The following is a 27,298-nucleotide window of genomic DNA, read 5'->3' as shown; positions in this document are numbered from 1 at the left end:
ACTTGGGAATAAATTTACCTAAGGAAATAAAAGGCCTATATACAGAAAATAATAAAACACTGATGAAAGAAATCAAGTATGACACAAACAGAAGGAGAAATATACCATGTTCTTTGATTGGAAGAATCAATATACTGAAGATGAATACAGTACCCAAAGCAATCTACAAATTCAATGCAATCCCTGTCAAACTACCAATGGTATTTTTCACAGAACAACAAATAATTTCACAATTTGTATGGAAACACAAAAGACCCTGAATAGCCAAAGAAATCTTGAGAAAGAAGAATGGAACTGGAGGAATCAACCTTCCCGACTTCAGACTATACTACAAAGTTACAGACATAAAGACAGTCTGGTACTAGCACAAAGACAGATATATAGATCAACAGAACAAAATCAAAAGTCCAGAGATAAATCCACACATCTATGGATACCTTATCTTTGACAAAGGAGGCAAGAATATAAAATGGTGGAAAGACAATCTCTTCAACAAGTGGTGCTGGGAAAACTGGTCAACTATGTGTATAAGAAAGAAACTAGACCTCTTTCTAATATCATACACAAAACAAACTCAAAATGGATTAAAGACCTAAATGTAACGCCAGAACCTATAAAATTCTAAGAGAAAAACATGGGTAGAACACTCTCGGACATAAATCATAACAATATCCTCTATGACCCCCCTCCCAGAAAATGGAAACAAAAAGAAAAATAAACAAGTGTTTATTAAAAATAAACAATAAACTTAAAAGGTTTTGCACAATAAGGGAAACTATAAGCAAGGATAAAAGCCCTCAAATAGGAGAAAATAATCGCAAACAAAACAACTGACAAACAATTAATCTCCAAAATTTACAAGCAGCTCATGCAGCTCAATACCAGAAAAATGAACTACCCAATCAAAAAGTGGGCAAAAAACCTAAACAGACATTTCTGCAAAGAAGACATACAGGTGGCTAACAAACACATAAAAAGATGTTCAACATCACTCATTATTACAGAAATGCAAATCAAAACCACAATGAGGTGTCATCTCACACCAGTCTGAAAGGCCATCATCAAAACATCTACACACTCATACAGAAATCACTTATTTAAAACTTACAATGAAAAATTGCTATAAGCTTACAATGAAAAAACAGAAAGAGAAACTAAGGAATCAATCACATTCACCACTGCAACAAAAATAATAAAACATCTAGGAATAAACCTATCTAAGGAGAGTTCGTGACACTGTACAGGAGACAGGTTTCAAGAACATCCCCATGGAAAAGAAATACAAAAAAGCAAAATGGCTGTCTGGGGAGGCCTTACAAATAGCTGTGAAAAGAAGAGAAGTGAAAAGCAAAGGAAACAAGGAAAGATATAAGCATCTGAATGCAGAGTTCCAAAGAATAGCAAGAAGAGATAAGAAAGCCTGCCTTAGCGATCAATGCAAAGAAATAGAGGAAAACAATAGAATGGGAAAGACTAGAGATCTTTTCAAGAAAATTAGAGATACCAAGGGAACATTTGATGCAAAGATGGGCTTGATAAAGGACAGAAATGATATGGACCTAACAGAAGCAGAAGATATTAAGAAGAGGTGGCAAGAATACACAGAAGAACTGTACAAAAAAGATCTTCACGACCAAGATAATCACAATGTTGTGATCACTCAGAGCCAGACACCCTGGAATGTGAAGTCAAGTGGGCCTTAGAAAGCATCACTATGAACAAAGCTAGTGGAGGTGATGGAATTCCAGTACAGCTATTTCAAATCCTCAAAGATGATGCTGTGAAAGTACTGTACTCAATACGCCAGGAAATTTAGAAAACTCAGCAGTGGCCACAGGACTGGAAAAGGTCAGTTTTCATTCCAATCCCCAAGAAAGGCAATGCCAAAGAATGCTCAAACTACTGCACAATTGCACTCATCTCACACTCCAGTGAAGTAATGTGCAAAATTCTCCAAGCCAGGCTTCAGCAGTACGTGAACCATGAACTTCCCAATGTTCAAGCAGGTTTTAGAAAAGGCAGAGGAACCAGAGCTCAAATTGCCAACATCCGATGAATCATCAAAAAAACAAGAAAGTTCCAAAAAACATCTACTTCTGCTTTATCGACTATGCCAAAGCCTTTGACTGTGTGGATCACAATAAACTGTGGAAAATTCTGAAAGAGATGGGAATACAAGCCCACCTGACCTGGCTCTTAAGAAACCTGTATGTAGGTCAGGAAGCAACAGTTAGAACTGGACATGAACAACAGACTGGTTCCAGATAGGAAAAGGAGTTCGTCAAGGCTGTATATTGTCACCCTGTTTATTTAACTTATAAGCAGAGTACATCATGAGAAACGCTGGGCTGGAAGAAGCACAAGCTGGAATCAAGATTGCCGGGAGAAATATCAATAACCTCAGATATGCAGATGACACCACCCTTATGGCAGAAAGTGAAGAGGAACTAAACAGCCTCTTGATGAAGGTGAAAGAGGAGAGTGAAAAAGTTGGCTTAAAGCTCAACATTCAGAAAACGAAGGTCATGGCATCTGGTCCCATCACTTCATGGCAAATAGATAGGGAAACAGTGGAAACAGTTTCAGACTTTATTTTTGGGGGCTCCAAAATCACTGTAGATGGTGACTGCAGCCATGAAATTAAGAGACGCTTACTCCTTGGAAGGAAAGTTATGACCACCCTAGATAGCATATTCAAAAGCAGAGACATTACTTTGCGAACAAAGGTCCGTCTAGTCAAGGCTATGGTTTTTCCAGTAGTCGTGTACGTATGTGAGAGTTGGACTGTGAAGAAAGCTGAATGCAGAAGAATTGATGCTTTTGAACTGTGGTGTTGGAGAATACTCTTGAGAGTCCCTTGGACTGCAAGGAGATCCAACCAGTCCATCCTCAAGGAGATCAGTCCTGGGTGTTCTTTGGAAGGACTGATGCTAAAGGTGAAACTCCAATACTTTGGCCACCTCATGCAAAGAGTTGACTCTTTGGAAAAGACTCTGATGCTGGGAGGGATTAGGGGCAGGAGGAGAAGGGGACAACGGAGGATGAGATGGCTGGATGGCATCACTGACTCAATGGACGTGAGTCTGAGTGAACTCTGGGAGTTGGTGATGGACAGGGAGGCCTGGCGTGCTGCAATTTTGGGGTTGCAAAGAGTTGGACATGACTGAGTGACTGAACTGAATTGAACCAAAGGAGACAAAGACTGTACACAGAAAGGTATAAGACATTGATGAAAGAAATCAAAGATGACATAAACAGATGGAGATATATTCCATGTTCCTGGGTTGGAAGAACCAATACTGTGAAAATGACTAAGCTACCAAATGCAACCTATAGATTCAATGCAATCCTTATCATATTACCAGTGGCATTTTTCACAGAACTAGAACAAAAAATTACACAGTTCTAATGGAAACTCAAAAAAACCCAAATAAACAAAGCAGGCTTGAGAAAGAATAATGGAGCTGGAGGAATCAACGTTCCTGCCTCCAGATTATACTACAAAGCTACAGTCATCAGGACAGTATGGTATTGGCATAAAAACAGAAATATAGACCAATGGAACAAGATAGAAAGCCCAAAAATAAACCCACACACCTATGGGTATCTTTTTTTTTTTTTGACAAAGGAGGCAAGAATATACAATCAGGCAAAGATAGCCTCTGTTGTCCCCTTCTCCTCCTGCCTTCAATCTTTCCCAGCATCAGGGTCTTTTCCAATGAGTCAGTTCTTTGCATCAGGTGGCCAAAGTACGGTCAGAATGGCCATCATCAAACAGTCTACAAACAATAAATGCCGGAGAGGGTGTGGAGAAAAGGGAACCCTTTTGCACTCTTGGTCAAAATATAAATTGATACAGCCACTATGGAAGATGGTATGGAGATTCCTTTAAAAAAAACTAGGAATACAAGCACCATATGACCCAGCAACCCCACTGCTAGGCATATACCCTGAGGAAACAAAAATTGAAAAAAACACATATACCCCTATGTTCACTGGAGCACTATTTACAATAGCTGGAGCATGGAAACAACTTAGATGTCCATCAACTGATGAATGGATAAAGCTGTGGTACATATATACAATGGAATATTACTCAGCCATAAAAAGGAAAGGCTTCCCTCATAATTCAGTTGGTAAAGAATCTGCCTTCAATGAAGGAGACCCTGGTTCGATTCCTGGGTCAGGAAGATTCCCTGGAGAAGGGATAGGTTATCCACTCCAGTATTTTTGGACTTTCCTTATAGCTCAGCTGGTAAAGAATCCACCTGCAATGCAGGACATCTGGGTTTGATCCCTGGGTTGGGAACATCCCCTGGAGAAAGGAAAGGCTACCCACTCTAGTATTCTAGCCTGGAGAATTCCATGGACTGTATAGTCCAGGGGGTCCCTGGACATGACTGAGCGACTTTCATTTTCACTTTTCATTGTCATAAAAAGGAATGAATTTGAGTCAGTCCTAATGAGGTGGTTGAACCTAGAACCTATTATACAGAGTGAAGAATGTCAGAAAGACAAAGATAAATATACTAAGACACATATATGGAATCTAGAAAGATGGTACCAATGAATTTATTTGTAGGGCAGCAATGGAGAAACAGACATAGAGAACAGATTTATGGACATAGGCAGGGGTGGGGAAAGAGAGGGTGAGGTTATAGAGAGAATAAGATAGAAACTTATACCACCATATGTAAAATTGATAGCCAATGAAATTTGCTGTATGACTCTGTATCAACCTAGAGGGGTGGGATGGGGAGGGAGATGGGAGGAGGTTCACAAGGAAGGAGATATATGTATACCTATGGCTGATTCATGTTGATGTTTGACAGAAAACAACAAAATTCTGTAAAGCAATTATCCTTCAATTAAAAAATTAGAAACAACTAAAACAAACTAAACAAAACAACTAAACAGAAGATGTCTACTAACAATAAATGCTGGATAGCATGTGGAGAAAAGGGAATCTTATTACACTGTTGGTGAGAATGCAAATTGGTATAGCCACTCCATACTGTTCTCCATATAGTGGCTATATGGAGAACAGTATGGAGATTCCTTTAAAAATTGGGAATAGAAGTACCATATGACCGAGCAATCCCACTGCTCGGCATGCACCCTGAGCAAATCAGAATTGAAAGAGGCACATATACCCCAATGTTCATTGCAGCACTATTAACAATAGCTAGGACATGGAAGCAACCTTGAGGTCCATCGGTAGATGAATGGATAAAGAAGCTGTGGTACATATACACAATGGATTATGCCTCAGCTATGAAAGGGAAAGCATTTGAGTCAGTTCTAATGAGGTAGATAAAACTGAAGCCAATTATACAGAGTGAAGTAAGTCAGAAAGAGAAAGACAAATACTGTACATTAACACATATATATAGAATTTAGAAAGGTAGTACTGACAATCCTACATACAAAGCAGCAAAAGACACAAAGAAAAGAGTTTTGGACTCAGTGGGAGAAGGCAAGGGTAGGATGATTTGAGTGAATAGAACTGAAACATATACATTACCATATGTAAAATAAATGACCAGTGTGAGTTTGATACATGAAGCAAGGCATCCAAAGCCTGTGCTCTGGGACAACCTAGAGGGATAGTGTGCAGAGGGGTGTGGGAGGGGGGTTTGGGTTGCGGGGGGAACACATGTATACCTATGGCTGATTCATGTTGCTATATGGCAAAAATCATCACAGTATTGTAACGTAATTATCCTCCAGTTAAAATAAATTAATTTAAAAACAAAAGAAAATAAATTCAATAGGAAATCTTAAAATCAAAACATATCTTGGTGTTTACATTTTACTTAAGCTAAATTACTACCTACAGATATAATATTTCTTTCTATAAGTACTTTTTAATTCTTCAATGTTGATTTTCTATTAAAATTAATTCCAGTTTGTAGATCTACAAAAAAAAGAGTGGAGCAACTCAGAAAAATGAATATCATATATTAACACATATATGTGAAATATAGAAAAATGGTATAGATTATCTTATTTGCAAAGCAGAAATAGGGACACAGGTGTAGAGGTAGAGAACAAGTGTTTGGATACAAGGGGGCGGGAAGAACTGGGAGATTAAGACTGACATGTATATACTATTGATACCATGCACAAAATAAATAAAGAGAACCTGCTGTATAGGACAGGGAACTCTACTCATTCTCTGTGGTGACCTAATTGGGAAGGAAATCCAAGAAAAGAGGGGATATATATAAACACACAGCTGATTCACTTTGCAACTATACTCCAAAGAAAATTAATAGCCAAACAAGGAAATAGTAATTCAAGAAGAAAATCATATAGTCCTGAAAATACAACAGGGGGTGGTAGGAATTTTGTTAAAAGAGATCATGTGCCTCACCCACTGGGAGAAGTGAGAATTCAACTTTACCCAATCATTTTCAAATGCAAACAACAAGCTAGATATTTAGGGTATAAAGATGTTTCAATTTTCATACAAAATTTCTCAATTGTTCAATGTTGATGGAAATGAAATTTAACCCTGTCCATGTTTAATGATCTGCACTCTAGGTTAGATTTACAAAGAATTATTTTACCTCTTTGGAGTAATTACCCAAAGTCAAATTACAGTTGGTCTTAATCTTTCATATTTAGCCCTAAAATTTTATTTTTCTATCAATCTAATTCTATTCTCAGTCACTAACACTGGTAACAAGAAATCAAAAAATAAAATATAATCATTAGGCAGTTACAATTAGTGATTGGATTACATTATCTCTTTAGCAAGGAGGTATTACAAAGCTCATGATTTACACATGGCCTTTTATATTTCAAAGCTCTTCAACTCTTAGTAGTGAACAATAGATATAATGATGAAATTCGAGATGCACAATGCTGTAAGTCATATGAGTAAAGGCAGATTAGAAATCATATTTGGAACCTATTTAGGTAAACTCAATTATCTACATTGAAACTTTCATCTTGTTATCAAGGTCATTTACTGTACTTCAGTATTCACAAGTAAAGTTACCATCTTATAGAGCTGATAGAGAAATGAATGAAAGTGAAAGTTGCTCAGTTGTGTCTGACTCTTTGCAACCCCATGGACTATGAAGACGATGGAATTCTCCAGGCCAGCATACTGGAGAGGATAGCCTTTCCCTTCTCGAGAGGATCTTCCTAACCCAGGGATTGAACCCAGGTCTCTCACATTGCAGGCGTATTCTTTACCAACTGACCTATCAGGGAAGCCCAAAGTGAAAATCACTCAGTTGTGTCCAACTCTTTGTGACCCCATGGACTGTAGTCTGCCAGGCTCCTCTGTCCATGAAATTCTCCAGGCCAGAATACTGAGTGAGTAGCCATTCCCTTCTCCAGGGAATCTTCCCAACCCAGGCAATCAAACCATTGCCTGGGTCTCCTGCATTGCAGGCGGATTCTTTACCATCTGAGCCACCAGGGAAGCATGTTTATGGGAGAAGAACTAGAGAAAATGCTATTTTTTATTGTTTCCTTTTATCTCCCTAAGATATGGTATATAACAAGGAGTAGGTAATTTGGAAATGGATCAATTTAAAACATTTATTATGTGATTTATGTTAAATTTGAAATGTTGTCAGTTTTTGAATAGCAGAGACACCATACATAAAAGTAAACAAAAAATAATATACTGAGTCATGTTTAATATATGGGTCAATTCTCTAGTCCTTGGGCTTTCCTGATCTCTTTCTGCTGCTCTGAAATGGATGAATAAAACCAGCTGTCCTTGATTTTCCAAAAGAGATAGATTACAGGAATGGCAAGAGAGAATAGTAAACAAATTCTGGTCAGCCCCAACTTGTAAACCCCCAAAATTCTTTTCAGGGTTATTATGTAATATAACGTTCTGTGACCTTCATAATGACCTCCTTTTGAAGAAAAGAAAGTAAATATAAAAAGAAAAAACATTCTTTTCCTCCATGCTATTTGACACCCTTTCCATTCCATGACATGCCTAGATTTGCAGATGTGCAATTCTGGGCAGCATTATTTTCTGAAAATACAAAAATGAGATGAAGGAATTATTTGATTGCATCAAACAGAGTGAAAGGAACCTTCAATGATGTCTGTAGTCAGTCCTCCTCATTCACATTTTGGTATATTTTAAAATTATTTCATCTTTTACATTTACATGAGGACAGCAACTTAACAGGAGGGCTCCATTAGTTATATCATTCACATTGATGAAAGTGTCTTTTAAACATAGCAAAAGAATTTCAATTGAATTAGGAAATGCCATATCTTGGATAAAAATTAATGTTTTCTTGACCTGACTGGTTTTGATAGTCAGAATAAGATATTAGTCCTCAAAATTACTGTAAATAGTAGTCATGCAACCCTTCTATTATGCTTTTTTCTGATGATATTTTTCTGCAAGTAATATATTTACACAAATACACTGGATCCAATAGTTTATTAGTTAAGGCCAGATTTCCATGGTGACCCATAGGTTCATTCAGCGAGTGAATAATACCTTATAAGCAATAAATGTGTTTCTGAAAAAGGAAAATATATTGTCACTAAATTGTTTCTCACTTGAGGTTTTTGCTGTATGTAAATATAATTGCTATTCCTATAAGTTAAAACATTTTATTAATTCTGATATCAATACCTGTACATAGATCTCATATTATGTGTACTACTTTATTGCGTTGTCTTGGTAAACTTAGCTGTTATCAGGCTGAGGAATAATTTTTATCTTATTAATTCATCTCTTTTATCTTCTGTGCTTATAAGAGGTAGTGTGGTAAAAGTTTGGGATCTGGGTAAATAACTCTTACTGAATAGTCTTGAACAAATTACCTAGCCCTTCTAGATTTAAGCTGCTCCATCTGTCAACTGAGAAAAATATTACCTCTTTGAGAAGCTTGTTGTGAGAAAAACAATGATATCATGCATGCTAGAAAGTTGTAAAACCTACTGTCCCTTCCTAGCACACAACTGAGTGACACTTCCCAGCCAATTTGATCTCCATATTAACATACAGCTGGTTCTTGCCAATGGAATATAAGAAATGAAGTGTGTCACCCTGGAACCAAACAATTTTTCTTAGATTTTCTTCAATTTCCTATGCCTTCTCTATGCAGCCCCTCTCCACTTCTAAAATGCTATATCCTCACTAGGTACTGTCAGAGCAACCTTAGAATTAAAATTCCAACGTGGGATTTTTTTTTAATAGCTAAATTGTTTATAAATTGAGGTAGGGGCTTCCCAGGTGGCACTAGTGGTAAAGAACCCACCTGCTAATGCAGGTTAGACTTCAAAGATGCAGATTTGATTCCTGCATTGGAAAGATCAGCTGGAGGAGGGCACAGCAACCCACTCCAGTATTCTTGCCTGGGGAATCCCATGGATAGAGGAGCCTGGCAAGCTGCAGTCATAGGGTCTCACAGAGTTGGACACAACTGAAGTGACTTAGCACACACGTATAGTTGATTTACAATATTATGCTAGCTTCTCATGTACAGTGATTTTGTTATATATATACATACATGCTGCTGCTGCTGCTAAGTTGCTTCAGTCGTCTGACTGTGTGACCCCATAGACGGCAGCCCACCAGGCTCCTCTATCCCTGGGATTCTCTAGGCAAGAATACTGGAGTGGGTTGCCATTTCCTTCTCTATATACATACATATATTAATATATCATAATATATATATTAATATAGATTCTTTTCCATATTCTTTCCCATTATAAATTATTACATGACATTGAATATAGTTCCCCATGCTATACAGTAGGACCTTGTTGTTTATCTATTTTATATATGGTAGTTTGTATCTGCTAATCTGAAACTACTAATTAATTCCTCCTCCACATTTTAACTTTGACAGCTAGAAGTTTGTTTTCCATGTCTGTGAGTGTTTCTGTTTTGTAAATAAGTTAATTGTTATCATATTTTAGGTTCCTCATGTAAGTGGTATCATATGGTACATGTCTTTCTATTTTAACTTATCTAACTTAGATGATCATCTTTAGGTCCATCCATGTTGCTACAAAATGCATGCTTTCATTCTATTTTATGGCTGAGTAACATCCCATTGTATATGTGGATCTCAACTTTTTTTCCATTCATCTATTGATGGACATGCAGTTTGCTTCCATGTTTTGGCTATCATAAACGGTGCTGCAGTGAACACTGGGGTGCATGTAGATTTTCACATTAGAGTTTTCTCCAGATATACCCAAAAGTGGGACTGCTGGATCATACGGTAACTCTAATTTTAGTTTCTTAAGGAACCTTCATACGGTTAAGAACCTTCATACTGTTTTCCATGATAATTACACCACTTGCATTCTAAAGTGGGATTTTTAAATGTAGTATATTAATTAGTTCAGTTCAGTTGCTCAGTCGTGTTCGACTTCACAACCCCGTGGACTGTAGCACACCAGGCTTCCCTGCCCATCACCAACTCCCAGAGCTTGCTCAAACTCATGTCCATCGGGTCAGTGATGCCATCCAACCATCTCACCCTCTGTCATCCTCTTTTCCTCCTGCCTTCAATCTTTCCCAGTATCAGGGTCTTTTCCAATGAGTCAGTTCTTCACATCGGGTGGCCAAAGTATTGGAGTTTCAGCTTCAGTATATTAATATTCAGTATAAATACAATGTCATATCATTAATAACAGATTTTTAAATGGAGTAGGAATGTCATCTTTTTTACGTTAAAAGTCTAAAGGAGTATAATTTTGCATTTGACTCACTTTGTAAATGTTGAAAACTAGATGAAGCGAAACATTCTAGGAAAACATCAACTATAAAGAAAGTTGCTCCCACCCTGAGACATCTATAGTGTAACCTTGGTTATATCAAAGAGTATAAATTAGTCTAAGGACTTTAAAGAAACATCTAGTCAAATACATTATCTTTATAAATAAGGAATTTCCATCCCAGAAAGGACAAATGACTTCTCCTTGGCCATTCCTGGCCCAGCTCTCTTTACATAATGCATTCATTTTCCTCTCCTGAAACCAAAACTAATTTTCTAAATTGAAGGCTAAAAATACAAATCTTTTACTTTGCAGTCTTTCATACTGATTTAATTTGATACATTAGTAGTTTGAAAAGCTTATTATTGACTAAAAAAATGGGCTCACAACTTAACTATGACTCAAAAACTGAAGACTGTCGGACTGGTGCTGAAGTTGTTTATTTCTTTTCTATCATTTAGATTTATTATTTTGTTCATTCCAATCTTCTTAATGGAAAAATTACCGTTAACTTTTTATGTTTTGATTTCCCTTTTTATTTCTCCCAAAATAGTTTACTTCAGTGATGAGTAGCTTTACATGTGTCTCCTTGGTTTGCCAAAGACATATAGATTAAAATACAGCCTAGAAAGTGGGAGCTATTTTTCTTTCTTCCTATTTGGAGAATTATCTGGCCAGTAGGTATATACTAATATAAGCAGAGAAGTTTAAGCTTGAGCTTAGTATGAAGAAAAAATAGAGCATTGAGATCTGAAGTAGGTATAGCCCCTCCAAAAAACCTCAGGACAATCAAGGGAATGGTGGGAGAATAATGGGCAAGGTTTGAAGATATAGGGTGGATTACATACACTTTAGAAACCAAGCAATTAACATGAACTTCATCCACAGAGCTGGTTTTCTAAAATTGTGGTCTGCATACCACTCTTGAAAAGTAAGGTGAATTTAGCAGTTCATCTTTTAGCAGTTCAGTTTTTTTAATTTTAGCATTTATGCCTTTCTTCTAATAGGAATCAAGAAAACATAACTTGCACATGAAATCAAAGCCAGGAAAGGTGGATTAAAGACAAAAAGGAGGTAAGTAATATTTAAGGTAATGGGAATACCAAAAAATTATGAAACAATGATGTTTACATTTCTAAAGATGATACAGAAGATTTAATGGTTTTCTAGACTTAACAATGGCACCCCACTCCAGTACTCTTGCCTGGAAAATCCCATGGATGGAGGAACCTGGTAGGCTGCAGTCCATGGGGTCGCACAGAGTCGGACACGACTGACGTGACTTAGCAGCAGCAGCAGACTTTACATGGTGATCATTTTGAAATGTGTAGAAATATCAAATCACTGTATTGTGTACAAGGAACTAACATAGTGTTGTAGGGCAATTATACTTTAAAAACAAACAGCTCAAAAAAAAAAGAGCTATTTGTGGTTACTAGAAGTGGGAGGAGGAAGAATTGGATGAATGTAGCCAAAAGGTACAAACTTTCAGCCATAAGATAAGTAAGTACTAGACATATAATGTACAACATGACAAATATAATTAACACTAAGTAAGAAAGTAAGTGTTAGTCGCTCAGTCATGCCCGACTCTTTGCAACCCCATGAACTGCAGCCCACCAGGCTCCTCTGTCCATGAGACTTTCCAGGCAAGGATACTGGAGTGGGTTGCCATTTATATGTTAATTATAGAACACAAAAACAAGTTATATTTACAAGAGAGTAAATCCTTTGAGTTCTCATCACAAGAAAAAAATTTTGTTTTCTGTTTATTTATCATCTATATGAAATGATTGATGTTCACTAAAGTCATTAGGATAATCATTTCATTTCATAATCTATTTACAGTAAATCATTATGCTGTATACCTTAAACCTATACAGTGTATGCTCAGTCACTCAGTTATATCCACTCTTTGCGACTCCATGCACTATAGCTCCCCAGGCTTCCCTAATGGAATTTTCCAGGCAAGAATACTGGAGTGGGTTGCCATTTCCCTCTCCAGGGGATCTTCCCAACCCAGGGATAGAACCTGTGCCTCTGGCATCTCCTGCATTGAAAGGCAGTTTCTTTACCATTGGACCACCTGGGAAGCCCTAAACTTATACAGTTCTGTATGTCAATTTTATCTCAGTAAAACTAGAAGAAAGAAGATTCAACATTTTTCTAATGTAGGAACAACATGATATATTTCTTTTTGATTCATAATAATGGAATCCCAATGAATGGAATCCCAAGAATGTAGGTTCCCCTAAGAAACTCATTTACCTATTTTTCTAGCCCACATTTCAAAATACTAACATTAGGAATAAAGCCTTGCTTGATACCACATAGATATCACACAGATATCACATAGATAATATCACATAGATAATCTGGTGGACTGGCCATGGCAATGTGACTAGAAAAAACAAGATCTCCAACTTCAAAGTAAACAATGAGTAATGGAAAAAATAAGAGAGTTCTGAATTGCTTATTTGAGATAAATTTTATGGCTTTATCAATATAATTGTCACAAGCAATCCATTTTATAATTACCTACAAATCAACAATTCTAAGCAAACCACCAGGCTAATAGCATCATGGATACAAAGATGATTATAAGAAGGCTTCCACTGGGAAGACTAATTGGAGTGAGAGGGCAGAAAAGAGGGAACAACTGTCCCAAAAAAAAAAAAAAAAAGGCAGAAATTATGTTTTTATAAGGTGGGTGAAGGAGAGGGAAATGGCAACCCACTCCAGTGTTCTTGCCTGCAGAATCCCAGGGACGGGAGAGCCTGATGGGCTGCCGTCTATGGGGTCGCACAGAGTTGGACACGACTGAAGCGACTTAGCAGCAGCAGTAGTAAGGTGGGTGAAAATGCTCTGAATTTGATAATGATGATGGTGCTCTCTATTTAATGAGTCCTTTCTATGTGTTAGGCACAGTTTTAAGTATTTATAATGGATTATTTTACTTATTCCTGAGAGTAACCCTGTAACATTGACGATATTAAACTTTGATATATTCTATAATGTATACAAATCAATGTTGAAACCTCAGCTGCCGGCTCTAAGAGTGCACATTCTTAAAAACTGCTCCAGGTTGTTTGGGCATTACCATCTGTAAAGCCCTCATCAAAGAGAAACCGTTTATTTATGTTTTAAATTCATAAAGAAAGTATGGGTGAGCTGACAAGCCACTCAAAAGAGAAAAGATTAAAATTCAACGTGTATATAGGATTGGCTATTTATATTCAGGAAAACATGGACAGAGTAGTTCTGTTACCAGCCGAGAAATTATAAAAACCAAGCTGGAAAATTCCCAAGATCTCAGGGGCTTATATATCAGGAACAAAGTTTATTGTTGTCATTTAGTCACTAAGTCATGTCTGACTCTTTTGCGACCCCATGGACTAGAGCCTGACGGCTCCTCTGTCCATGACCTTTTCCCAGCAAGAATACGAATGTGGGTTGCCATTTCCTTCTCCAAGGGATCTTCCCAATCCAGGGATTGAACCTGCGTCTCCTGCCTTGGCAGGAGGATTTTTTTTTTTTTACTACTGAGCCACCAGGGAAGCCCATTATAGCTTGTGCTTAATTGAATCTCCTGAATTCTTGGGATATGAGGAAAGTCGTGGTTCAGAAAGACTCACTGGGCCACAGTGCAAATAAAAATAGTGCAGTGACTAAGAGCATGAGTCTGAAAGCAAACCACCTGAATTCATGTCCCAGCTGCCATATCTGATCCCTGTAATAAACGAACCCCTAGAATTCTATTTCCTTATCCACAGTGGTACCCTCAGTGTTAATGACACTAAATATGACTGTAGTTATAAGAATTAAAGTAGGTCATTTATATAAAATGTTTGCTATGGTACATGTAGTTAGTGCTCAGTAAGTGCTAGCTTTTATGATTAATGTATAAAGGATAGGCTGTAGGAAAGAGACTGACAGCAGGAACATAGTTTAATAGGCTCCCAACACAGTCCAGATGAGAAAAGATAAAATCGTGAACTAGGACAGTGGCAGTGGCAATGGAAAAGAGGACAGTTACACAAGATATTTCAGAGGGCTAAGTGCCTTCGTGATTCATTAGATGTGGGAGGCAGACATGTGACTCTGAGTGTTCACGCCTGGCTCACTGGGACAATGATGGTGCTGTTACCAGATATAGAACAATCAGGAAGAGATGGTTTGCAGAGAAATCATGGATCCAGAATCTATTTTGATGTATTGATTATGGATTGTAGGTATTCTTCAAGCCTTATCAATCCACCACCAAGGCAATATTTTTCTCAAGAGTAATGCAGATAAATGATAAAGATGATTCAGGTGGTGTATACAGAATTATCACACAGCATTGAATTATATGTAAGAAAATTCCTTCCTGCTTCTTCTATTCTTCAGTTTAAATCAAAGAAGTGTTTTACTTTGATGCTGTTTATCTTTTCCCTTTTCTCTATCTTTTCTAACATATTCAGAGTCTGGGAAACACAAATATGTGCACTTAAAATTTAAGAGCATTTCTTTATTTTTCATTATATTAATCAATTTCTATTCATGTCAAATGTTTCTGGTTTTCCAATTATGGTCCTAATATGAACTTCCCTTTTAAAAATTCATTTTATTAATAACAAGGAATCAATTTAAAGAAAAAAATACTAGGGAACCCACAGAATAATCATTACTTTGATATAACAAAATCATGAAAGGTGAACTTGAATGAGAGAATGTTAGAAATCCATACAGTAAACTAGACCAAATTTTAGGTAATATTCTTGCCTAGTTTTAACAGTTTTCTCAAAAGAAGACACATTTGCTGTAAATCTAAGAGAAAACCACATTGTTTGTAACAACCAGCATTCAAAAAATCTATAACTGTGATCTTCTGATAACTTCCCAAGAAAGTTGTTAATGTAACTTCTTTGTAGGTATCAACTAGTTATGGAGCAATGCTTTGAAGATAAGAATGGCATCAGAAATAAAACAAAGTAACACACAGACTTTTGATCATTACACAGTCAACTATTACAAGAATCAAGATGCCCCTCAGCATTGGTGTTTCCTTTTTCTTAATAGAGGCAATTGAAATGGTACCGCACACAAAAAAACAAACCAGCAAGAACTGGGAGTGGACAAAAAGACCAAGATGGAGGCTAACTCCCATATTAAATTTCATAAGGAATTGATGCAATCAATTAAATGGTGCTATTCAATATCAACTCTGATATCAATACAGGTTTGCTTTGATTTTTCTAGGAAGAAAAATAGTTCAGTGATGCCTTGATAAATTTTCTTGTCCTGCTTTAAGTAAACAGATTATTTTCTTTTGGAAGTATCTCTTATTAGACAGTAAATACTCATTATTCTCAGTATGAGACTTTGGGGAGGGGTGATATTAAACCCTATGATATCAAATCAACACTTCCCTGACCATTAGTTGGTTTTAAGGCCATTCTGGGCTCAAATGACTAAACAAAAAATCTGCTAGTCATAAGTTTGTGGGTTCTGTTTTAGGGTGCTATAATAACTATAGAGATATGAATACACAGCAGAATTTAACACCCTTTTTCTTGTTCTGGAAGCATGCAGACTTAGAGAATATTTTTACATATGTTCTTTCACAGATGGAAGACCTGTTCTAAGACAATCCTGAATCTGTTAATGGGGACCAAAATAAGGACTGTTCTAGTACTTGATGGTCAGGATTTCCAGTGAATAAGAGAACATAAGGCCACATTTTTAAAAATAGACTAGAGCAGTTCCTGATTTTCTTTTGGATTCTATTTGCTGCTTAAGAGTTTTTTTTTTTTTTTTTTTTAAGAAAGCTGAAAATGCCAAAAACAATATTAGGGCCAGATAGCTTTGATTTAAAGGATGGTATTTATGAAGGTAGAATCTTAAATCCCCATGTTTGTCTAGGTTTTTGTTCCTTTCTGTACCATAGACCAAAGCTTTTTAGTCAACACAAAACTATCTCCTATGAATTTCAGGGGAATAAAAATTAGTATGTATAAATAAATAATCAGAAAGCAACTTCAGGAAACAAATATAAAAAGATATATCTTAATAGATGGTAAGTTGTGAACACAATGTTTATATTGGAAGTTAGGACATATTTAAATTCACATAGCTTTAAAAAGGAGTAGCTGGAGTAATTTTTATGGAGTTTGTACTTAGCATTGCAAAGGGTTTGTATGAACCTATACCCACCCGTGAGATAGATGTGGTCTAGAAATATGTCTGATTTGTCCCACATGTTTTTAATACTGTTAAAATTATGATAGTTGATATAAGATTATAGAGTTTTAGTTTTTCTTGAAAAAACTGAAGCCCTGACCACATTAGGCCCCAGACATACTTGATAATTCTAATCAATATTATTAGGCACTACTACTTACTGAATGTTCACTGCCAGGTTTTATTCTAAGCATTTTATCTTTTATTTTCATACATGCAATATGCCTATGAGGCAGATCTTTTTGTGCACACTGTTTCTCTGAGAAAGCTGGTCTCCTGAGACATTCAGTAAATTCTTAAAATTTGTAGCTGGTAACTGATGGAGTTGAGATTTGAACCCAGGCCTGTTTGACACCAAAACCCAGTCCCTTATTCACAATGAGCCAGTTTAAACCATTTCATTACTGAATAGGGAATTAGTCCATATATACTATGGTGACTTTTCTTCATTTTTGTAAAGTTAATCTTCCTCGTGATATTTTTTAATATAAATTTATTTATTTCACTTGGAGGCTAATTACTTTACAATACTGTATTGGTTTTGCTATACATTGACATGAATCCTCCACAGGTGTACATGTGTTCCCCATCGTGAACCCCCCTTCCACCTCCCTCCCCATACCAGCCCTCTTGGTCATCTCAGTGCACCAGCCCCGAGCATCCTGTACCATGCCTTGAACCTGGACTAGCGATTCGTTTCACATATGATAATATACATGTTTCAATACCATTTTCCCAAATCATCCTACCCTCACCCTCTCCCACAGAGTCCAAAAGACTGTTCTATACATCTGTGTCTCTTTTGCTGTCTTGAATACAGGGTTACCATCTTTCTAAATTCCATATATATGCGTTAGTATTACTGTATTGGTGTTTTTCTTTCTGGCTTACTTCACTCTGTATAATAGGCTCCAGTTTTATCTACCTTCTTAGAACTGATTCAAATGTATCCTTTTTAATGGCTGAGTAATACTCCATTTTGTATATGTACCACAGCTTTCTTATCCATTTGTCTGCTGATGGACATCTAGGTTGCTTCCATGTCCTGGCTATTATAAACAGTGCTGCGATGAACATTGGGGTACATGTGTCTCTTTCCCTTCTGGTTTCCTCGGTGTGTATGCCCAGCAGTGGGATTGCTGGGTCGTATGGCAGCTCTATTTTCACACTGTTCTCCATAGTGGCTGTACTGGTTTGCATTCCCACCAACAGTGTAAGAGGGTTCCCTTTTCTCTACACCCTCTCCAGCATTTATTGCTTGTAGACTTTTGGATCACAGCCATTCTGACTGGCGTGAAATGGTACTTCATTGTGGTTTTGATTTGCATTTCTCCAATAATGAGTGATGTTCAGCATCTTTTCATGTGTTTGTTAGCCATCTGTATATCTTCTTTGGAGAAATGTCTGTTTAGTTCTTTGGCCCATTTTTTGATTGGGTCATTTATTTTTCTGGAATTGAGATGCAAGAGTTGCTTGTATATTTTTGAGACTAATTCTTTGTCAGTTGCTTCATTTCCATGTGATATTTTAAATGCAGCTATTTCAATATATTATGAAACATATTTCTTAAAAGAAACATTATATCTATGCCTAATAAATATTTTCTTCTTTTTAAATAATAGACATTGATTTTTCTAAAGGAAATTAAGCAAATGATTTACTTATCCAATTTGAATCTAACTTGCTTTAAATTGATAAAATCCATTTATGTTTATGTATCATGCTAGAATACCAATTATAGTTGTCTCTAGTAAATTAAGACATTTAGTTGGCTGAATATCATTTCTAGACAAGTACTGAAAGCTTCTAAATCATTTCTACCATAATTTAAACTCTGGAAAGGTCATTTAAAATTATTTTCAAGTGCATCTTACCAGAAGTCGTCTTCACTACTTCAGTGGTATTTCTCAGTCCAACAAATGAAAATTGATAAAGTCTCCAAGACCTTGTGTCACCCACTTCAACAGAACTACGCTTCCACTGATAGACAATTTCTTCACGTGGATAGCCATCTGCCATGAGATAGGAAACATATTTAAAATTATTAAAAATGAATATACATAGCAACCACTTTCTATGAACAACACACTGAGGGAAATAACCAAAGAAATAGTTGTGACTTGGATGATGATCCTGTATTAAAGAGCATTCAGTTCAGTTCAGTCACTCAGTCGTGTCAACTATTTGTGACCCTATGGACTGCAACATGTCAGGCTTCCCTGTCCATCACCAACACCCAGAGCTCAAACTCATGTCCATTGAGTCAGTGATACCACCCAACCATCTCATCCTCTGTCATCCCCTTCTTCTCCTGCCTTCAATCTTTCCCAGCATCACGGTCTTTTCAAATGAGTTAGCTCTTCACATCAGGTGGCCAAAGTATTGGAATTTCAGCTTCAACATCAGTCCTTCCAATGAATATTTAGGACTGATTTCCTTTAGGATGGACTGGTTGGATCTCATTGCAGTCCAAGGGATTCTCAAGAGTCTTCTCCAACACCACATTACAGGAGAGAAAATATATATCCTAACTGGGAAATCAGATTTTAAAATCATGAGGTCAAAATTACCTGTGAAAAGCATGTAAACTGAGTATAAGGTATACTAAACAGAGTTTGTATATACTATACGAATACTTCATATTGTCTGGGGTAAGATATAAATAGCATATAATAAATACTATATACTATCAGTTCAGTTCAGCAGTGGCTCATCATGTCTGACTCTTTGCAACCCCATGAACTGCAGCATGCCAGGCCTCCCTGTCCATCACCAACTCCCAGAGTTCACCCAAACCCATGTCCATTGAGTCGGTAATGTCATCCAACCATCTCATCTTCTGTTGTCCCCTTCTTCTCCTGCCCTCAATCTTTCCCAGCATCAGGGTGTTTTCAAATGAATCAGTGCTTTGCATCAGGTAGCCAAAGTATTAGAGTTTCAGCTTCAGCATCAGTCCTTCCAATGAACACCCAGGACTGATTTCCTTTAGGATGGACTGGTTGGATCTCCTTGCAGTCCAAGGGACTCTCAACAGTCTTCTCCAACACCACAGTTCAAAAGCATCAATTCTTCGGCACTCAGCTTTCTTCACAGTCCAACTCTCACATCCATGCATGACCACTGGAAAAACCATAGCCTTGACTAGACGGACCTTTGTTGACAAAGTAATGTCTCTGCTTCTTAATATGCTGTCTAGGTTGGTCATAACTTTCCTTTCAAGGAATAAGCATCTTTTAATTTCATAGCTGCAATCACCATCTGCAGTGATTTTGGAGCCCAGAATAATAAAGTCAGCTTCTGTTTCCACTGTTTCCCCATCTATTTCCCATGAAGTGATGGGACCAGATGCCATGATCTTAGTTTTCTGAGTGTTGAGCTTTAAGACAACTTTTTCACTCTCCTCTCACTACATATGCAAGATAATATTTACAGTGAAAGGGACTCAAAAGGGTGAGATTTTGAGTCATGTAGAAATAGAAAATAATGGAAGAAGAAGTATCTAGGATGTCCCCGATGGCTCAGTGGTAAAGAATATGCTTGCTATGCATGAGATGTGGCAGAAGCCACAGGTTCAGTCCCTGGGTGGAAGGAAAGCAGATTCAAATCCCTGTCCAGGGCATGTCCTTGGAGTAGAAGGAAAAAATTACTTCAACTATTTATATTATTCTCACACTCAATTTGTTGAGGCTTCTTTTTAATATACAACTATAACTAAAAGTAGTAAGTAGAAATGCCAAGGGGAAGATACCTATGAGAACTATATCGATTCTTTAAGGTTCAGTCATGTTCAGCCAAAACAACAGAAGGCAATCATGAAACAAATGTTACATGGATAATGTAGTGATCAATAGTACCTTTTCCTTGCTTACCTTTTCCATAATACCCTAGACAAGTTTCTTAATTTTTCTCCTAAGTTATTTGTTCACCTATGGGTGTACTTACATGGGGGTGATTGTACTTATTTTGTGGAATTGCTTTTCAATATGTATTTGTTGAATGGATAAAAATTACAATTAAGTAAAGTGTAGGGTAAACTCAAGTAAAATAGATAGCCCATAAAACTAGAAATCTTCTCCACTGTATATCTTCTAATAATTCTGTGGAAAGGTAAGTTTTGACTATGGAAGGTGATTGACTCCTTGGAATAAAATCCCTTGTCTCTTTTATTCTTTGGTTTTGGTCCAACTTTTTGTCCACTATATTAATTAATTTAAAAGAAAGAAAGAAAGCAGGTTGCTATTGAGAGGGCAGTGGTGGGTGGTAGGGCAGGATGTGATGAAAACTGAGAATTTAAGGAATATTAATATAATAATATTATTCCTGATAATATTAAGGAACTTCCTATGGAGAATATGTTGGTGATTGAATTGTTTTGATAGCAATAAGTAATACTAAGTTGATTTTGGGCTCAGAAGACAATTGTCAATCAGCAACCTGATGGCATAGAGATCACTGTTTCTTAAGTTTTATCTAACTCAGGAGAGGAGTAGTCTCAGTTGGAAAATTAAAAGAAAATAAATACCATATCCTAAGCCTTAGGGGAGTTTTCACTTAAAAATAGTCTATCCTTGGACAAGGTAAAACATATGAAATAAGATTTATAATGAGAACTTTTCTCAATATATATAAAATATACAATGAATTTTTTCTTTGGTGCCCTTTGTTTTGCTTTTTTTGTTTTGTTTTTTGTTTCCCCCTGGAAATGTTTGTCAAAACAGGTGACTGTTTTTCTAATCTTTTTTTGAAAGTATTGTTATTATGATTCAGTTTCTTTTTAGGCATCTCCATTACTCCCTGGCTGATAAATTGTACATACATTAAATTTTTAAAATTCATGCTTTTTCATTCTACACAATATACACAATTGACAGTTCAGAAATAAGGAGGAGGTAAGCAATCTAACATGAATACAGAACAAATAGTCAGGCACATGTGGGAAAAAATGAGGCTTGTTTTTGATTTAGGCAGGAAATACCTATGAAGGTTACTAAAGCTTAATTCCTTCTAGAATCATCAAGGATCTTCTTGCTATTGGCTATTATCTCATGATAATAATAATAATAAAATAATACAGCTACTGATTGAATCTTATTATGTGTGAGGTAGCATAGGCTTTTTACATATATTATATGAACAAAACAATATTGAGGTGAGGCAGGTCTTATAATCTCTATGGAAACCTGTGTTGTGGACTCATTGAGAGATTTAGTAATTTGTTCAAATCTATAGTGTTGGGTTTGGGATTTTAACTGAACCCAATAGGGCTTCCCTGATGGCTTAGTTGGTTAAGAATCTGCCTGCAATGCAGGAGACCCTGGTTCGATTCCTGGGTCAGGAAGATCCCCTGGAGAAGGGATAGGCTACCCACTCCAGTATTCTGGCCTAGAGAATTCCATGGACAGTCCATGGGGTCACAAAGAGTTGGACATGACTGAGTGACTGAGTCACTTTCACATGACCCCCAAATCAGTCTTTTGCTCACTGGCAGATAACTAGTTTTAGATATTACTAGAACTCCAGATGGAGGATGTAATTTTCAATTTTGTTATTTTGCTGTTTTTGTTCATTTGCTCAGTCATGTTCAACTCTTTGCAACTCCGTGGTCTGTAGCCCTCTGGGTTCCTTAGTCCATGAAATTCTCCAGGCAAGAATGCTGGAGTGGGTAGCCATTCCCTTCTCCAGAGTATCTTCCCAACCCAGGGATCAAACCAGTCTCCTGCACTGAAGGCAGATTCTTTACTATCTTAGCCACCAGGGAAGCCAACATAGGGAGAAAACAACTAACAAATATCCTGCTAATCTTTTCTGGGTCCATGGAAGGAGTGATATTCAGTTCAGTTCAGTTCAGTCACTCAGTCGTGTCCGACTCTTTGCAACCCCATCAATTGCAGCACCTCTTTCTATTGAGACAAGGCCAGGCTTTACAATCCTTCCCAACACAGTCATTCAGGAACCCACTGCCAATTTATTCCAAGTTTATGCCCCAATGAAGTCTATTTGTAATTTCTGATAAAATAGATCCCTTTTTTAATGATGAAAGGGATTATCAGAATCTTCAAAGTCAACAACACTGCATAATGCAATTTTGCGTTCTCTAAGTTTCCCAATGAATTGGTATCGCAGTGAGAAAGACTACTGGTGAGAGGGGATACAGAATATAGAATGAATAATTACTTACAACTGGAGAATTCCAGGGGGCAGGAATGTTCATCCATTGGAAAATTGTGCAACTGTAACTGGCACTCAGCATCAATTGTCAGTCTAAGTAGAAAGATATGATACAAAGGTTTTAGACAGTTTAAAAAATTTTAAATATGTATTAGCACTTTCTAATGACCATTCATTTTTATTCCTGGACAGTATCTCACCCATTCTTACTGATAATACAAGGTGATCCTCACTGAAGTCCAGGATAAAATTGTGTAAGACTTAATGTCCATTTATTTTCCCAGACTAAACAATAAATTCTCACTGACCTCAACTTCACTTATTCAGTGCTTATTATCCCATATTTTTTTTGGCAAACTAACTGCACACATGGGATTGCTCAGTGAATTCACTTAACTTACTTAATAGAACAAACTCTTTTAAGAACTTAAGCTCATTTACTGTTTGCATGTAAATGAATGCAGATAATTCTCAGAACTTATCTGATAATTACAGCAGAACCTTCTGCGTGTAAGTACTTGTTAGCTGTTATATTTAAATTACTATATGTGAGTTTAAAAATACCTGTGTTTCACAACAGAGTATTAAGCGTTCTTACAAAGGAACAATATAAAGCAATTATATAGGATGTTAAAGAGTATAAGAATATCTAGTAGCAGCCAGATGTTAAATGCACAGATGTATCAGAAAAATGTCTGCCATGGAGTCCCTGAAAGAAAGTGCAGTCGCTCAGTCATGTCCCACTCTTTACAACCCCGTGGACTGTAGCCCACCAGGCTCCTCTGCCCATGGGATTCTCCAGGCAAGAATATTGGAGTGGGTTGCTATTTCCTTCTCCAGGGGATCTTCCCGACCCAGGGATCAAACCTGGGTCTCCCTCATTGCAGGCAGATCCTTTTAACCTCTGAGCCACCAGGGAAGCCCTTGGAGTCCCAGAGGCGCTTATTAAACATACAGATTTTCTTTCCCAAAAGAGGCTAGAACTCTAGGAGGGATAAAATTTAAAGGAGTCCTAGATGTTTTGACCACATTTGGGGAAGTATGACTATAATGTTAAATTGTAATGGTGATAGATTGACGATATTTTAAATTCCATATTTGTTAGCTATACTTCTTATAATTACAGATATCAATCTTAACATAAAAAACTTTATTTTATAAACCTTTTATGTTAAAAGTTCAGCATAAGTTTAATTTTTCTATGGTATAATAGGGCAATTACTGGTCCTAAGATATAACTAATCATCATTGAGCCCTTAATTGTCAGCATGGCACTAGGTAAGGTGAATTTTTCTCTCATTTAGTAAGTGTTATTATGGCTTTATTGTACTTAGACTTGTCTGAAGTGACAAAGCTAGTGTCATGGTTGAGATGTGAGCCCAAGACTGTGTCTCCAAAGCTGGAAGTTTTTATCATTGTCACTCAGTAATTACATGCTCTTCAAAGAAAAGATAAGCTTTATTCATAAGTGAAATTATAATTAAATTTGATATTTTATTAGTATCATTTCTCCAAATTAAACTGGAATTATTAAAATTGAAGATAATACAGATTGCAGATAGTTACACAGATATATATCTATGCACATATATATACATTGGTAACTCATTATAGATAAGCAATAAGAATGAAATCATCTCTTTATATAGGTTAGCAAACTCATTCAAATCTTGAATGAATCTCATGAGTGATAATTTTGATGTGGCTTCCATAATTAAATATTGTATAGTGTTTCTCTAAGTTAATAGAAGTGAAAAAATAACCATAATATTATGGAATGATAAAGTGACTTCAGATAGCATAACTTTACTTAATACTTCAAAAGCTAGACTGAGCTCTTATTTAGCAGACAAAATTTGATTTCCACTAGATTCTAATTCCAATCTTTACCTCACATCTAATTTAATAAAACCCATGATGAAATCAAAACATATGCAATGAATTTCTTTTGCAATTGTGACTGTTTTTCCTACTAACTGATGTAACTCTGATGACAAGAGCTATGGATCCAGTTTAAAGTATTGAATTTTATATCTTGAATATTACATATGGCATAAAATATACCTCAGAAGGGCATTTAACATGAAATATTTTGAAGCTATAAGATCCTGGATACTAAGATCTAGAAGAATCACATTATTCATATTTATTACTGAAAATAGATACAAATAGTTTAAATGTCTGCTTGTGCTTACTTTTTTATTAGGTTCTGTGTTAAACATAGATAGATGGGATTTCTTTGGAAGGAATGATGCTAAAGCTGAAACTCCAGTACTTTGGCCACCTCATGCGAAGAGTTGACTCATTGGAAAAGACTGATGCTGGGAGGGATTGGGGGCAAGAGGAGAAGGGGACGACAGAGGATGATATGGCTGGATGGCATCACCAACTCGATGGACGTGAGTTTGAGTGAACTCCGGGAGTTGGTGATGGACAGGGAGGCCTGGCGTGCTGCAATTCACGGGGTGGCAAAGAGTCAGACATGACTGAGCAACTGAACTGAACTGACTGATGTTAAACACCACAGAAGGCAATGGCACCCCACTCCAGTACTCTTGCCTGGAAAATCCCATGGACGGAGGAGCCTGGTAGGCTGCAGTCCATGGGGTCGCTGAGGGTCGGACACAACTGAGCGACTTCACTTTCACTTTCGTTCATTGGATAAGGAAATGTCAACCCAGTCCAGTGTTCTTGCCTGGACAATTCCAGGGATGGGGGAGCCTGGTGGGCTGCCGTCTATGGGGTCACACAGAGTCGGACACGACTGAAGTGAATTAGCAGCAGCAGCAGCAGCAGTTAAACACTTTGCATATCACCCCATTTAGTCCTTATTACCACTCTGTAAAGTAATAATCATTAACTCTATTTTATAGAAGTTTAAAATAAATGAAAGGTGCTCAGTTGTCGTACTAGGGTAGGGGCATATGTCATGGCGGTAGAGGTACCTCCTTTGCCGTAATCCCCATCAATTCTCACCTCATTCCTCTAAATAAAAATGTAACTAAGTAAAAACATCATACTTAGCATACAAATAAAACTTTGGGATACTCCTAGCAGCTAGACCCCTGCTACCAGATAGATGCCTCTAGTCCTGTACATATTCTCAACTGTTGCCACTCCTATAGAAATCCTGGAGAACTGCCCTAATACCTACAAATAATATAATACGATTCAGGAGCTTCCCAGGTGGCCTTATTGGTAACAAACCCGCCTTTCAGTGCAGGAGATGTAGAAGACGTGGCTTTGATCCCTGGGTTGGGAAGATCCCCTGGAGGAAGGCATGGCAACCCACTCCAGTAGTCTTGCCTGGAGAATCCTATGGACAAAGGTACCTGGCAGGCTACAGTCCATAGGGTTGCACAGAGTCAGACACAGCTGAAGCAACTAGGCACAGCACAGTATGATACAGAGCTAATCATCAAAGCCAGATTTGTCTGATTCTTAAGTGCGTGTACTTATCTATTATGTTGACTTCATAATATACTCTCACCCATGAGAAACTTCAACATAAAAAATTTAAATGTATCAATTATGAAGTGCTAAGATGATGGCATTAATTTAAGTCAAAAACCTTTCTAATGTTGGCTTAATATTTAAGTTCAGAAAATAAATGATACCTTCTTTTAAAGTTTTCCCCAAGAATATCTATTCCAAAAATAGCAAAAAAAAAAAAAAAGTCAAATAGCCTATCAATGTAGTGGGGAGTAGATGTTGGGAGATGGAATTCATTCTAGTTATGCCATTGTGCAGCTAAAAAGAAAAGGATGTACAGATTCCCACATCAAAAATTCTCCTTGAGTAATGATTTTTTCCTTTGAAACAGAAACATTTCCAAGCATATCAACTCCTAAGGATGACTATTTTTTAGTGTCCATATTTTAAAGTAGCAGGGCATACACATAAAAGCCAAGACTGGTATAAAGGTTAGATGATCTCATAAAGGCAAGGGAAATTTCATATCCCTGTGAGAAAAGAGTTCCTACATCAGTCACAGAAAATGTTTTAATTATATCCTTTGAAAAAGTTCATTGATAAGAGGAAAAAAACCACGAAACTAATTTTGTAGCATCACATATTATTTTGCTCAAGCGCCAATCCTGATTTAGGTTTGACATGTTAGCTCTTTTTGTTCTAAGAGAACGTAATTGATCTTTGTTTTATTCCCAACAATTACTCATTTCCT

General features: G+C 36.9%; 1 protein-coding gene across 2 annotated transcripts in view; it reads right to left on the bottom strand.

Moving 5' to 3' along the window:
- Positions 1 to 27,298, bottom strand: part of GABRG2 (gamma-aminobutyric acid type A receptor subunit gamma2) — a 130,400-nt gene that overhangs the window by 69,672 nt on the left and 33,430 nt on the right. For both annotated transcript variants that reach the window (XM_019963686.2, XM_019963687.2), the window contains exons 5-6: positions 23,126 to 23,208; positions 18,822 to 18,959 (exon numbers count right to left, since the gene is read on the bottom strand). In XM_019963686.2, the coding sequence (XP_019819245.1) occupies positions 18,822 to 18,959; positions 23,126 to 23,208 (221 nt within the window). The remainder of the gene's footprint in view (positions 1 to 18,821; positions 18,960 to 23,125; positions 23,209 to 27,298) is intronic.

This window comes from Bos indicus, chromosome 7 (assembly GCF_029378745.1).
Source record: "Bos indicus isolate NIAB-ARS_2022 breed Sahiwal x Tharparkar chromosome 7, NIAB-ARS_B.indTharparkar_mat_pri_1.0, whole genome shotgun sequence".
NCBI lineage: Eukaryota > Metazoa > Chordata > Mammalia > Artiodactyla > Bovidae > Bos > Bos indicus.
This window is presented reverse-complemented; position numbering and strand designations above follow the sequence as displayed.